This window comes from Astatotilapia calliptera, chromosome 20 (assembly GCF_964374335.1).
Source record: "Astatotilapia calliptera chromosome 20, fAstCal68.1, whole genome shotgun sequence".
NCBI classification, from domain to species: Eukaryota; Metazoa; Chordata; class Actinopteri; order Cichliformes; family Cichlidae; genus Astatotilapia; species Astatotilapia calliptera.
Genome location: NC_137441.1, coordinates 30,287,847 through 30,302,274, shown reverse-complemented (window position 1 = coordinate 30,302,274; position 14,428 = coordinate 30,287,847). Strand labels below are relative to the sequence as shown.

Below are 14,428 nucleotides of genomic sequence, written 5' to 3'. Positions count from 1 at the left end.
ACTTTTAACTGGAAAAGAGTATGGATGAAGAGTAAACAGTCTGCCTTTGTGAGCTTTTCTACATTTTATGGAAGATCTACACCCACTCCGAACATTTTTACGCACAAACAACAACTGAATGGTTCACTGATGTTAGTTTAGGAGTCAACACATTATAGTGTAAGATGAACCTAAAATATATTGGCTTTATGTGTTCTACAACAACATTTTAACTATAAAAGTGGATTAACTTTCCACTTAGTGACCCATTTCAAAATCATAGATAGATAGATAGATAGATAGATAGATAGATAGATAGATAGATAGATAGATAGATAGATAGATAGATAGATAGATAGATAGATAGATAGATAGATAGATAGATAGATAGATAGATAGATAGATAGATAGATAGATATTTTGTGAGCTGAGTAACTATACTCTGATATAAGTCTACTTTAAGTTAGAGGACAGAAAACTAAGTTACTAACCTGGTAAAGAACAACACAGAAGAGGAAGAGGACAATGTAGAGGATTTTGTATACGACCACCTGAATGAGTGAAACATGATACAATGAATGAAACAATAGTATTTACTTATTATTTGCACGGCTCAGAAACAATTCAGACTGAGATTATAGAAACAGACGGATCCAATGACGTGTGGGACTATGGGAAGGAGCATTTTCATCTTCTTTTTCGTAAATAAGGTTTTACTAGCAGAAGACAAAACACATGCTGATATTCAACAGTACTGAAGAAGGAAATACATGTGAAAAAACAACAACAAGAATAACAATAAAACTACTTTTAAACCTATTACTTCTAATACTACTACTAATCATAATAATATTCGTTTTTGACCATACAGAGGCTCCTAAAGATCAGTTTGAAAATATTTTTGGAAAACTCTTTTTGCAATACATTTTTGTTTGCATTATATCCGACTTATAGAGAAAGGCTCTGCTTTATAATGATACAGTATGGTGCATTTTCAGTGCATTCAAGGACGAGGTGAGAGTGCATTGATGTTCGGGGAAGTCGGAGGAGTTGCAGTTACAAAGGTGACTGGAAGCGCTGGTTCCGCTCCCTCACTGACCACAGACAGACTCTCTGTGACTATGTCTGCAGATTAAGATTGTGCAGCCTTTACTGAAAGCCGCTGTAACAACATCTTCATTTTTACAGGATGTAACTGGGACTTCATCTCACAACTCTGTTAGATGAGCATTACTAAAGCTGCTGTACGTTGCCGTATGTAGCACCATGGGCTGAAACAGTAGCAAGATGAGTTCTTACAATAACCATGTTAGCCAGAGTGCTCACAGCCAGTACCTGGTGAGCACTGGGCACTACATGTAATGAGAATGCAAAAAACATATTGAGAAGCAAAGCAAAAAATAGTTGTTAAAAAACTTCTTCCTGTGATATTTAGGGCCTCTGTTAGTAAAAATCTGCCTTAGCCAATGCTACGATGTTTAAGTCTGTCATTAGATACCTTTCCAGAGAAGCTGACCACAAAGAACATAGAGCAGCAGAAGAGGATCCAGTACTTCACCAGAAACCCCTTTACACCTGAGATCAGTTTCGCTACCAGAGGAGATGGCTGATTTTCCTCCGCTGGCAAGGTGCAAAACAAGGAGGCAGAAACACAGTGAGAAAGAGAAGGAGGTAAGGGAGGGCATTACAGAGACAGCTTGATGATTAAACTTGTCTTGTTGATGTCAGGATGATTTTCATTAGTGCCCAGGTAGGAGTTACATTACTCCAACATCTTCTGACATATAATCTCGAGAAAATCAATGAAAAGATAAATTACATGGCACGACTTTGACTTCATCCAGAGATTCTGCCTTCATGCTCTGCCCCTCCTGTCTCTCCTTCAGCTGCTGACGAAACATCAACCAAAAGCTGAAGGTGTAGAAGACCTGCAGTGAAAATAGTTTATCATAAACACATCATAAATATTAAGCTGAAGCAGACCTGTGTTGGGAACAAAAAATTATTTTAAAAAAATCTGTCAAAAGTTTTCAAAGTACACTAGTCTGTGAATACTGTTGGAAAATTCTTGTTTAAGAAAGATTTAAACTGAATTCAGTGACTTCAGACTGTCTGGTTAAAAAAACACAAATTTCCTTATGGTAATAAACTTTAGATGGAATACATGAACACACTGATAAATAAATGTCAGGAAGAAAAAGTGAATTAGAGTTATATTAGATAATAAATGTGTACAAAAAAAAAGCCAAACTACTATACAATAGTAATTTTTACTAAGTACATAAGGTTACTGTATACAGTAAGGCTCGTGTTTCTTAAATGACTGAACGGTAACACACACAAAAAACAATATAACCTACAAGCTAAGGTAGGTCTAAATACAGCTTTATTGTTTTTAATGGAAGCGAGAACCACAGAAGGAAATTACAATAGTTTATCAGGTCCATTCCTGCTCCTTATTACCCTGTCATGGCTAACCTTTGCTCCCAGGTGGACACAGGGTGCAGGGTGATAGCTGTTCAGGTCAAAGTCCACTATGACCGCCGGGGGCAGACCCGGGTACAACTCGGCCCGGCTCAGCCGGAGCCCGCTCAAGAAGCCCAGCACCACCAGCACGGTGCCATAGATGGCGAGGAAAGGGGCGGACATCATGGCATACCGCCTTCTGTCTCTCATCATCCAAATTACACAGGACCACACAAGCATGGCGAAAGTCAGCCAGTTGTTGTAGGTGATACTCCAAATCTGTATGCAGTGGATATCATAACAAAAACAACTTTTTTAGCCGCTTAGGGTGAGTTAGCTAATATTGTTAATGTTGTGAATAATAGTTATAGTTAACTTCATAACGACATAATGAGCCTGCTATTAACTATGCAAAGTTGCTTGCTAATCTTTACTCACCCAAATATGGCTGCTTTAGCTTCAACTGGTCAGATGTTAATTAGTCAATTTGTGATAAAACTCGTACGAAAACTAACAATACTACTAAGATCTAGTAATATAGTAATAGTAAAAAAATTTTTTTCAAAAGTCATGTTTTTCATTTTATTTTAGCTAACTAAAATGCCTTTCACATCTAGATTTAATTTTTATCTTAGTTACAGTTAACTATAATAACCTTGGTAGAAAATAAAGAAAATACCTGTAGACTCTGGGTATATATAAATTAGTCTTGCAGTTGTCTAAAGTATTGTAACTGTATAAAAAAGTGGTTTCAAAAAACAAATAAACCAGTTTCTTTAAAGGTTGAAACTTCATAGCTAATGCATAAATCCTCCTTATCTTTGCTTGTAATATAATGTGACCTATACCTAATGTCTTCACCTGTTCAACACTGTGATGATACTGGTTGTGGCTGCTAAAAAAAAGTCACCACACAGAACACATTTATGAACCAGCATGATTATTTGTACTCTACCATCATGATGATAAGGCCGCTGACGTAGCTGTGCTTTTGCACCTGCTGACCAAAAATGACCAGACCACTTGGGCCTGAAGGTGGAGGCAAGGTCTCTGTCAGACTCTCATGGACCTCCTCAGTCTGCTCCTCCACATCTTCCTCGCTTTCTGTGTCTGGCAAAAGAGGGAGGGAAAGTAAAGAATGAAATGAAAGGGTTTAGTGAAAAATAAAAGTTGACTCTATATCATAGTGGTTTACATATTTACCTAACAAACAAAAAGTTCCCTGGTTCTATACCAAGGAGGACACACAAATCTTTTTTGGGGTTGTGTGAAGAAGGACATCTGTCATTAAAAAATCTGCCAAATCTATATGCAGTGACCCCTTATGAATAAGAGAGCAGCTGAAAGTAGCTTCTGCTTTTTTATCAAGTTTGTGTACCGTATAGTTTTAGTTAATTAAATATGTATTTAAGTTTTCTGTGATTACCATGAGACAGTGAGTCCTTGCCCTCATAATGTGGTAGAGGGTAACCGTTTGTGTAATCTGCCCCTCCTAATGGACATCCAAGACTGTCAGTGTGGAGATCTTGCCAGGAGTTTCCTTTGATCAAAATCATTGGCTGAAGAAAGAGAGCAAATTATGCTGTGTGTTACAACAAAACTGTAGGATAATCTCTAAGAAATTTTAAGTGAGTCCACATCTGATTGAGAATTCAGTGTACTAAATAGAAAATGCTAAAACATCCTCACCTCGTCAGGTAGATAGGTTTCCTCATCTGTGCTACTTAAAAGCTAAAAAGGGAAATCTCGACTTTAATAGGCGTTTAAATACCAACTTGTAGTAATAAAACTATGTGATGTCCAATAATTTATTTAACAGCCATTAAGCTTTCAGCATGAATTCAGGATCACTGATATAAGTACCAACCAGAACGATAGTTGGATGCAAAATTCAATAATGAAGTTACCTCTTGCTTATCTCCTGAGATGTAGATGACCCTGGAGAAGCTTGGAGGAGCGTCTGGACTTTCTACTGGACTCTCACCCTCATCTGCTTCATCCTGAGAAGCACAATCACTATCAAAAGTCTGCCAAGTAAGTGAAAACCATGCGGACCAGCAATGGCAGAGTAGCGCTCAAAGTAATAGTAAAACTTGCACTTCTACTTGTAGTACTGTTGGGAGTGGCAACCTTCCAAGATAAGCTGGTAGAACCTGGAAATCTGCTTCCTTGGGCAACACAGTTGTGGAAGTTGGGGCAGAGATGTGTTACTGGTATGATAAAAGCAGTAGTTTTCTAAGCTCAAGTCACTGCAATAGCTGAAGAGCAGATAATGTATGCACAACTCTAGTGTTTAAAAGCAACTTCTCCCCTCGTCAGCCAAGGCAAGTGTTGCTTATTAAAATCCACCAGCCAGAAACATTTTTTTTAACCTCATTGGACTTTACACCCATGTGACTGGATCTTGTGTGACTTAAAATAACCCAGCTGTCTGCATTATTGTCTGTGTGTGTGTTTTGTCACTGGCTTGTCTTCTGCCCAGGAACCTGCACGAGTTCTGATGTGTGTGAGCGTGTATTTCTCTCATTTTAATTAACAAAAAACCCATGTTTGTCATTTCGAACCTATCCCATATGACTTTTGACTCTAAACATATTTAGTCTGACACACACACGCGCACCTTCTCTGTGACATGAACCCATTTGTGCAGCAAAGCCACTAGTGTGTAGTAGAGGAGTAGAAGAACCAACGGGTTGAGGAAGTCTGGCCAGCTGACGTTTGTGTGCACGCTAAGAGAGTGCAGGTTTGAAGTGTCGGATCTGATGACTCCTATCATACCAAACAATCTGGAGATGAATGGGAAGAGTAAAGGGAGAGAGAGAAAAGTGCCACGTAAGGCATATTTTTAGTAAAAAGAATTTAAATAAAGAAATAGAAGAACCAGACTGATATAATTTAAATATCTACTCTTATTTCTATACCTGGGATAAACATCTTCTGGTGGTATAAGCTCCTGGGAAAGTGGCAGCTGATAGAGATACAGAACCAGCAGGTGTCCTCCGCTGAAAATGGCCATCATCACACACAGGGAGCTGAAGAGCAGCATGCTGATGGAGCGGCCTAACACCCACCACCACACCAGCCCCAGGAACACCCCGAAGTACACTCCTGAGGTAAGGGAGGGCAGTATGATACCTGTACACACATAAAAGATGACAAGCCATGAAGAAAAAGGTGATTTAGGCAATACTCACCATTTTTAAGCTATAGTAAGCTGGCATGCACAAAGCTGCTGCTGTATTGTACCTGCCAACCCCAGCAGCAGAGTCACCACCACCTTCCCTGCTGTGTTCATGATAGCTGACAGCAGCAGCCTCAGTCCAGCTGCAAACACTATGAGCTTCTGGACAAATTGTGGTGGACCCGACTGTACCGGCAGGGTAGTAGTCTCTTCTGAGCTGTCAAAGGACGAACCCTCTATTTCACTTCCATCCTCTGACTCCGTGTCAGAGGTTTCCACATCCTGAAAGATCCATGAAACAATCAGTGCTTTGTTAGCTTAATGCAGGGAAGTCAAACCAATAGAACATTGTGGGCCACATACAGCCTGCTTTGATCTGAAGTGGTTCAGACCACTGAAACTCACCATTCTGTCATTGTAAAGACATTTAGCTAAACATTTAATCCCTGAGATGTCTTAATATAAGAAAAAAGAAGCACACAATAAATGTGTAAAATTACAGAAAAAGGTCTAGTTGCTCATTCCCCAGACTGCCCCGTATTTGTAATAATGTTTTTTGACTGATGACTCACTGAATGGCAAAGTGAGTCATCTTTATCAACAGAAAAAGCTGTAAAATGTATTAAAATACAGTTCAAAATCTTTGTACTCCTTCATATTATCCAAAACTTTCCAGCAGACTAGACTGGAGTCTTTGCTGGGCTGATTCTGGTCCCTGGGCCTTATGATTGATACCCCAAGGGTAATGTTGTGTCATAGTGACTATAGCTGTTGACAAGCGAGTGGTTACCTGAGGGTCAGAGGGTGGGATTCCGTTTTCATGGAGGTTGACCTGAGGCACGGGGCGTAGCAGTTTCCTGCAGAGCCTCAGTATGAACAACGTAGAGACCAAGAGGCCCACGTCTGGGAGCAGGAGACGTACAATATTCCCAGGATCAACCGAGCTAAATCTGAAAATACACATACATTAACATTTGATCTTCACTGATCTCCAATAGATGATACATCAATTTGTTTATAAGCACATTTAAAAAAAACAACACAGGCTACCCACCTTACAATTCCCAAATGGTAGAGAAATCCATCCCAGAAGCCACTAACTGTTAGAAAAGGGGAAAACCAAACAGCCATCAAGTTAAAAAGCATTATTCCTGTTTTAATTGGGTATTTCTTTGCACTGTTTTATAGTCAAATTATTTTTTTGGCTGTCTTTGAGGTCTGCTCGGAGGATTGGTGACATTTTATTATAAAAATTGCTCATTTATTGTGACCAGAGTTTTGTTTTCACCTTGTGGAGGAATGTATGCGAAGGGGATCTGCAAGAAGCACTGCAGGGTCAGGAACATCAAACTCGTGTAGATGATCAGCCGCAGGAACTGCCCAGTTTGACCTAAGACCAGTAGCAAGCAGGAAGCAAAAGTAAGTGCAATTACAGAATTCAGAACAAAGTCTTTTGTTCTGTGTAATGAGCTAGAAATGGTTTATGGTTTACCGTAGTGCAAACAGTTACGCCCATAATTTATTTGACCATCACATAGTTTGTAGTTTAACACCTGTGTACACAACCACAGTGGATTTTAAATTGAACAATCACAATGTGATTAAAGTGCAGATTATCAGCTTTCCTTGATAGCTTCTATCAAACATTTTGTAAAAACTGTTAAGGAATTACAGCATTTTTTATACATAATCCGACATTTTCAGAGACTCAAAATTAACTGGACAAACCAACATAACTTTGAATGTAAGGATTGTTTTCAATACTTGTATTAAAACCCTTTTCAGTCAATGACTGAAACACCACCATGTTTGACAGATACAGTGGCTTGTAAAAGTATTCGGGCCCTTGAACTTTTCCACATTTTGTCACATTACAGCCATAAACATGAATCAATTTTATTGGAATTCCACGTGAAAGACCAATACAAAGTGGTGTACACTTGAGAAGTGGAACAAAAATCATACATGATTCCAAACATTTTTTACAAATAAATAACTGCAAAGTGGGGTGTGCGTAATTATTCAGCCCCCTTTGGTCTGAGTGCAGTCAGTTGCCCATAGATATTGCCTGATGAGTGCTAATGACTAAATAGAGTGCACCTGTGTGTAATCTAATGTCAGTACAAATGCAGCTGCTCTGTGACGGCCTCAGAGGTTGTCTAAGAGAATATTGGGAGCAACAACACCATGAAGTCCAAACAACACACCAGACAGGTCAGGGATAAAGTTATTGAGAAATTTAAAGCAGGCTTAGGCTACAAAAAGATTTCCCAAGCCTTGAACATCCCACGGAGCACTGTTCAAGCGATCATTCAGAAATGGAAGGAGTATGGCACAACTGTAAACCTACCAAGACAAGGCCGTCCACCTAAACTCACAGGCCGAACAAGGAGAGCGATGATCAGAAATGCAGCCAAGAGGCCCCTGGTGACTCTGGACGAGCTGCAGAGATCTACAGCTCAGGTGGGGGAATCTGTCCATAGGACAACTATTAGTTGTGCACTGCACAAAGTTGGCCTTTATGGAAGAGTGTCAAGAAGAAAGCCATTGGTAACAGAAAACCATAAGAAGTCCCGTTTGCAGTTTGCCACAAGCCATGTGGGGGACACAGCAAACATGTGGAAGAACGTGCTCTGGTCAGATGAGACCAAAATGGAACTTTTTGGCCAAAATGCAAAACGCTATGTGTGGCGGAAAACTAACACTGCACATCACTCTGAACACACCATCCCCACTGTCAAATATGGTGGTGGCAGCATCATACTCTGGGGGTGCTTCTCTTTAGCAGGGACAGGGAAGCTGGTCAGAGTTGATGGGAAGATGGATGGAGCCAAATGCACGGCAATCTTGGAAGAAAACCTCTTGGAGTCTGCAAAAGACTTGAAACTGGGGCGGAGGTTCACCTTCCAGCAGGACAATGACCCTAAACATAAAGCCAGGGCAACAATGCAATGGTTTAAAACAAAACATATCCATGTGTTAGAATGGCCCAGTCAAAGTCCAGATCTAAATCCAATTGAGAATCTGTGGCAAGATCTGAAAACTGCTGTTCACAAATGCTGTTCATCTAATCTGACTGAGCTGCAGCTGTTTTGCAAAGAAGAATGGGCAAGGATTTCAGTCTGTAAATGTGCAAAGCTGATAGAGACATACCCTAAAAGACTGGCAGCTGTAATTGCAGCAAAAGGTGGTTCTACAAAGTATTGACTCAGGGGCCTGAATAATTACGCACACCCCACTTTGCAGTTATTTATTTGTAAAAAATGTTTGGAATCATGTATGATTTTTGTTCCACTTCTCACGTGTGCACCACTTTGTTTTGGTCTTTCACGTGGAATTCCAATAAAATTGATTCATGTTTGTGGCTGTAATGTGACAAAATGTGGAAAAGTTCAAGGGGGGCAAATACTTTTGCAAGCCACTGTAATGTGGTATGCTGGAGCAGTTTGTCTTCTGCTCCACGTCTTACTCTCCCCATCATTCTGGTACAAGTTAATCTTGGCTTCATCTGTCCGAGGATTTTGTTTCCCCAGAGCTGTTCAGGCTGTTTTAGATGTTTTCTTGCAACATTGCCCTCTTATTCTTCATTGTAACCTGTGGTTTGCATCTTTTTGTAAATTCTTTGTATTTCCATTTATGAAGGTGTCTCTTTATTGCGGACCTCAACAATGATACAACTATACACATTTTTTCCAACCCTTTGAATTGAAGGTGAAAATCTTCAATCGCATCGTGATTGTTTGATTTAAAATCCATTGTGGTGAATTACAGAGGGAAAAATACAAAATTTGTCTCTCGAGGAAACAAATGATGTATTTCACTATATATGTTGATAGAAAAGGTCCCGAGGTGTGACTTTGATGTTTTAATCTTTAATAATTAGCAATTTCTCTCCCTCTAAATGTTACCAAGAAAACTTTATGAAATTAGGACAAAATCTATTATTTTTATCTTTTATGAAATCACAAATAACTAACACAATTACTCATAGACTGAAAATACTGAGTCAATTCAACTTTCTTCAAACTTTAACTGTAATTCAAATATAAAAGATGAATATGTAAATAAAATGTGAGCAGGACAAAATTTGTGACACCCTGGTATAAAATTTATAGAGAAACAAAAGTCAAAGAAAGAGATGTCCTGAAAGGCAAAGCAAGCAAACTGTTGCAAAACAGAATATTATGCAATAGTTTTTTAAATCTATTATATTGTTCTATAATTGTTGGAAGCCAGAATTGTATCTGAAATTAAGTAGGATTAATTCCACAGGTGTAGTTGCAGAGAAAAGTAGGTTTCAATAAAAATAGAAGTTGCTTTTATCTTTGCTGTACACCACGTGTTTTGTTGTCTCCTGTTCAACTCAATAATCATTTTTATTCCCCTTAAATAAAGCCGGCATGTTACTCTCTGAGTTCTGGGACACATATACACAAAAACACACAGTAATGGATGCATCCTGTGGTTCTCTTCAGACATTGTTCAGCAGAATATTGTCTCCCAGACACTTGGCAGTAAATTGGACTGGTTCTGTCCATACTTCAGTTTCTTTAAAAGAAACTGGACACTCAAGTCTCAAAGAAACGCCTGGCTCTGTCACAACTGGTCTAGTACAGCTATTTATCCAATGAAATCGCTTTGTGGCACTATTTTTGAAATCACATTCGTGTCACAACATTATTTGCACAAGTTCCGAATTTATTATCTTTTAGACTGTCATTAAAGATATTAATGACAGTCTAAAAGTGAGTTGCTGTGTTGCGATTTTGGCTGTATATTCAAATAAATAAAACAGTTCATAGTCTCAGGGCTAGAGTTCTTGTAATCAAAAGGTTGGAGATACAAAGCATTAATAGCTGACGTGGCTTAGCATTAGCTGAGCCAGCAAATGCGTTGTCGATGTTCACGCTTTTTACTAAAAGCATTGTTTCATAAAACACACACGTACACACTCTCTCCAGCATAGGTGGGTGCACAGAAACGCATGAGCCGTACACACACGATGTACACAGGCTTCACCACTTAGTCCAAGCGCAGTAAGATTATAGCAGGGGGATTTATGAAGCTGAAGGGTAAACAGTTTTTATATGGAGGCATAGAAAAAGAGCGAAAGAAGAAATGCTGTGAAAATGCTGACATTACATCTTTTAATTCCTTGCTGTAATTACCAGGCTATGTATAATTGATTTGACCATTCAAACCACTTCCCCTTTACAAAGTACTTTGAGGGAGGGATACATATACTTTAATTCATCAGAATGCTGTGATCAATACAGAGAAGGCAGACACACACACATGCTGTAGACATATATACATCGCACACAGGTTGATTTACTTGCGCTGGTCTTTACATTTCTTTTACTTCACATCAGATTACTTGATTTCTCCTACTTTTGCACATACGTCATGTGAAACTGTGTCTGCTCTTTAAACTAAGTTTAAAAAAAAGGGAAAGGCAACCAGCAAAAACACAAAATACAAGTTTGAAATGATAAGTAGGTAAGTAACATCACAAAACTGTACATAAATTAGCGTAAAATAAATTAAAAAAAATTAAATGGCATAAAAAACAATGCAAAAAGCAGTTAAGATAGAGACTAAACTAAAATAAGCAAATATATAAATTCCTAGTTATATGAATTTATATATAATGATCAAGTAATACCAGCCTGACCTTGCGAAAACAAAAAAGTATTTGCCCAAACCTCAAAGCACTGCTAATTGTTTGGAGTATGATTTGTCACACAGAGACTGTATAACTGTGGATGTCCTGTTCCATCGAATCATCGCCTGAACTGAACAGAAGCATGAACTGACTAAACGGCCTCAACATGCCAAAATTAAAAGAAGCCACAAGAAAGAAGGTGAGTGAATGACGTCAGGGTCATGAAGCTAATTCTAAATTTCTAAAAATGTATCTTAATTTTTATCAGTTTTAACCAAACATTTTAATCGTTAAAATAAGATGCCAGATCAATATTAGGTTTGAATGCCACAGAGCATTTGGTGTACAAATATGTGGAACCGCAAATTTTATACAACACATCACAAGAAATGTTTCTTAAAGTGAAAGCATTTTCTCTAACCCACGATTGTAGGAAATGAACATTGTTTTTCTACAATTACCTGGTACATGCTGGAATAATCTTATAAGCTTAAAGTTCAGGCAAAAAAGACTGAATCACTGATGTTGTTTAGATTTGAATCAAGTTTGAACCAAGACCTTTACATTATGATTCAGAGCAACAACATGCCAGATGACATCATTAGCCTCTGGAGCCCCTCTCACCTTTCATGGTGACCAGACTCGGGTTCGGCAGCAGCGGTAAGATGAGCAAAAACAGGAAATATACCAGTGACAGACCATTATAGCGGAAAGATGAAGCTGAGAAGCAGAGGGGAAAAAACACAATGGGTCTGAGAGAAATTCAAAGAAAAAGAGTATTTTTTATAAGGCACAGCATGCTTCTTTTTAATGTTAATTATTATGTAAACTCTAAAATACTCGTAATGTTTCATCTAAGGTAGCAGGTACACATCACAACAGTAAAACACACATAATGAAACAAAGGCTAAAAGAATAAACTGTGTCTAGTATACCTTTGATTTTTTTTTTATAGTATAACAATTTATAAAACCTGGCTGAAAGGGTTGTTCTGGGTTGTCTATCCACATCAGTATGACTACTCTGCTTATAGTAACAGCACTGAGTGTATACTACTTAACAGAAGCCCTATCATTTTCCTGTTATTCTTGCCCATTTGATAAGCAAAGGTGCACTTTATGCATAATTAAATTAACCCCAACCTAAAGTTGTTTTTAAAAAAAAGGTTACACACTTCCGGGGTGATTTCTTATGTGTAGGAAAAATCCCTGGTAAGCTGTTATTACCATTAATATAAGCCATTATATTTGTTTTAGCAAGGAAACCTTAGTTAACAAAGCTGGTTAAAGATGCTGATGGTTTTCGATTGGTTTGCTCTATGCTGGAAAAGACCTGAGTTCAACAAGTAGACCTAAAATATTTTGGAACAGGAATAAATATTAATTTAGTTGACTAATTTAAAAAAGCCCTACAATTCAGCTAATATTTTGGTACTGCTGCTGGATGATTTGTTAGAATCTTAAAGAATATTGCTTAATACTGACTACCTCATACCTAACCTCAAATATGATACATTCATTTTAAACAACATTATAACAGCAAAATGAGAACATTTATGCCAGCAGAAATACCAACAAATGATAATCAAAATGCTCCTAAGCAGCAAGCACAGGTTAAGTGTTAACCTTACCCTGTAGCACATAGGGCCGTTATGTGCATGTTTCACTTAAACAGTTTACACGATGGTGGGTACAGAAATACTGCTCAGATAGGAGTAACTGTTTTTCATCAGCACGGTCTACCTCAGGTTTAATCTGGCAGCACATTGCTTCTCACAAATTGTTTTTGTGTCTCGATAATATGCTGCAACAAGGGTTCACCAGTAGCTTTTACCCAACTTATGCTGTGTTAACAGATATGCAACCTTTAGTAAACACCTGAAGATTCTTGCCATGTAAACTTTTACACCCAAAAATCTGAAACCGCGTCTATTACATATCCCTATAAACCCCACTATCTCCGGACAAAACCACCAACACCAGCAGTAAAAATAAATAAAAATTAAATAAACATACAGACATCAACTCACCAGTGAGCAGGAGCAGGGGTAGTAACAAGTTATACAGCATCCCAACCACAAGGTCCCCCGCCATGTCCTCCTCCGTGTGTCAGAGACACCCAAACTGCTCCTTCAGATGCTCTCACTCGCTGGATGTCCGCATAAATAAGTAAGTGACTTAGTTATGTGGAGGGAAATTCCAGCTCGCTCACATATTTGTCAGAAGAGAACTCATGTTGCCTCAATCAAAGTATCTTATAGTACAGCAAAGAAAAAAATAACACGAGGACGAGAAGCAGTGCGATTAAAAAACACAGCAGATTCAAATATTGTGTGCGGATAATGACTCCCTTTGCTCTTCGCTTGTGTTTCTGTCACACCCTCCTTTCCGCCTCCTCCTCACCTCCCTCTTCTTTCCCTTTCTCTCTCTCTGTCTCTCTCCCAGACATAATGGGTTGTAACCCAGCATCTCTGTTACTATCCTCATATTGTAGCTAATCTCACTCAGGAGAATATCCACTATCGTTGCTTCACTGTAAAACACGCTTGCAGAATTACACAAAAGCAGACGAACACCAAAGTGCAGCAGTGATTTTTGTGTGACTCTGCTGAAAGATGTCATTGGGGAGTATTATAAGTTTCTGCATGTGCAAGTTGCATCCATGCCTTCATTCTTGCATTGTATTCGAACTAGTGTATCCCAGAATCTTCTCTATCTGATATATGTGAAACCCATACAGATACTCTCATATCTCGTTGTTTGTTTCCTTAAAGCCGCGTCAGGCTGGCTCATCATATTTGCACTGAGGGGTGAAGGGAAGTGTATCTAATATTCATGGATGTGAGGCCATTAAAGAGCTGGTGTGACTACAGAGGGATGATCAATGCAAGGACTTACAATGCAATAACATTAACTTTGTTCTAAATATAAGAGAAAGGCTGGGGGAGAAAAATCCAGTATGATCTTTTTGTGTTTCAAATGATAGTTTTGGCAACATAAATAATGTAAATGTGTTAAAATAGCCTCTTCCAGGACTATTAGTAGAGTGAGACTGGAAAAGCACTTTATTAGCATTTAATTAACCGTGGCACAGGTTTGAGGAAGCAACAGCGTTTATGCATTATGTAGTGTAAAATT

At 38.6% G+C, this 14,428-nt stretch overlaps 1 protein-coding gene across 1 annotated transcript in view; it reads right to left on the bottom strand.

The window, feature by feature from the left end:
- Nucleotides 1-13,707, bottom strand: part of LOC113012995 (piezo-type mechanosensitive ion channel component 2) — a 35,092-nt gene extending 21,385 nt beyond the window's left edge. Inside the window, exons 1-16 of the mRNA XM_026153485.2 lie at nt 13,321-13,707; nt 11,916-12,011; nt 6,915-7,016; nt 6,681-6,726; nt 6,417-6,576; nt 5,692-5,908; nt 5,367-5,580; nt 5,066-5,231; nt 4,353-4,472; nt 4,135-4,176; nt 3,872-4,004; nt 3,401-3,555; nt 2,458-2,724; nt 1,799-1,907; nt 1,478-1,599; nt 471-530 (exon numbers count right to left, since the gene is read on the bottom strand). Coding sequence (XP_026009270.1) covers nt 471-530; nt 1,478-1,599; nt 1,799-1,907; nt 2,458-2,724; nt 3,401-3,555; nt 3,872-4,004; nt 4,135-4,176; nt 4,353-4,472; nt 5,066-5,231; nt 5,367-5,580; nt 5,692-5,908; nt 6,417-6,576; nt 6,681-6,726; nt 6,915-7,016; nt 11,916-12,011; nt 13,321-13,384 — 2,073 coding nt within the window. The 5' untranslated portion in view covers nt 13,385-13,707. The remainder of the gene's footprint in view (nt 1-470; nt 531-1,477; nt 1,600-1,798; nt 1,908-2,457; nt 2,725-3,400; nt 3,556-3,871; nt 4,005-4,134; nt 4,177-4,352; nt 4,473-5,065; nt 5,232-5,366; nt 5,581-5,691; nt 5,909-6,416; nt 6,577-6,680; nt 6,727-6,914; nt 7,017-11,915; nt 12,012-13,320) is intronic.
- Nucleotides 13,708-14,428: the final 721 nt, after the last annotated feature.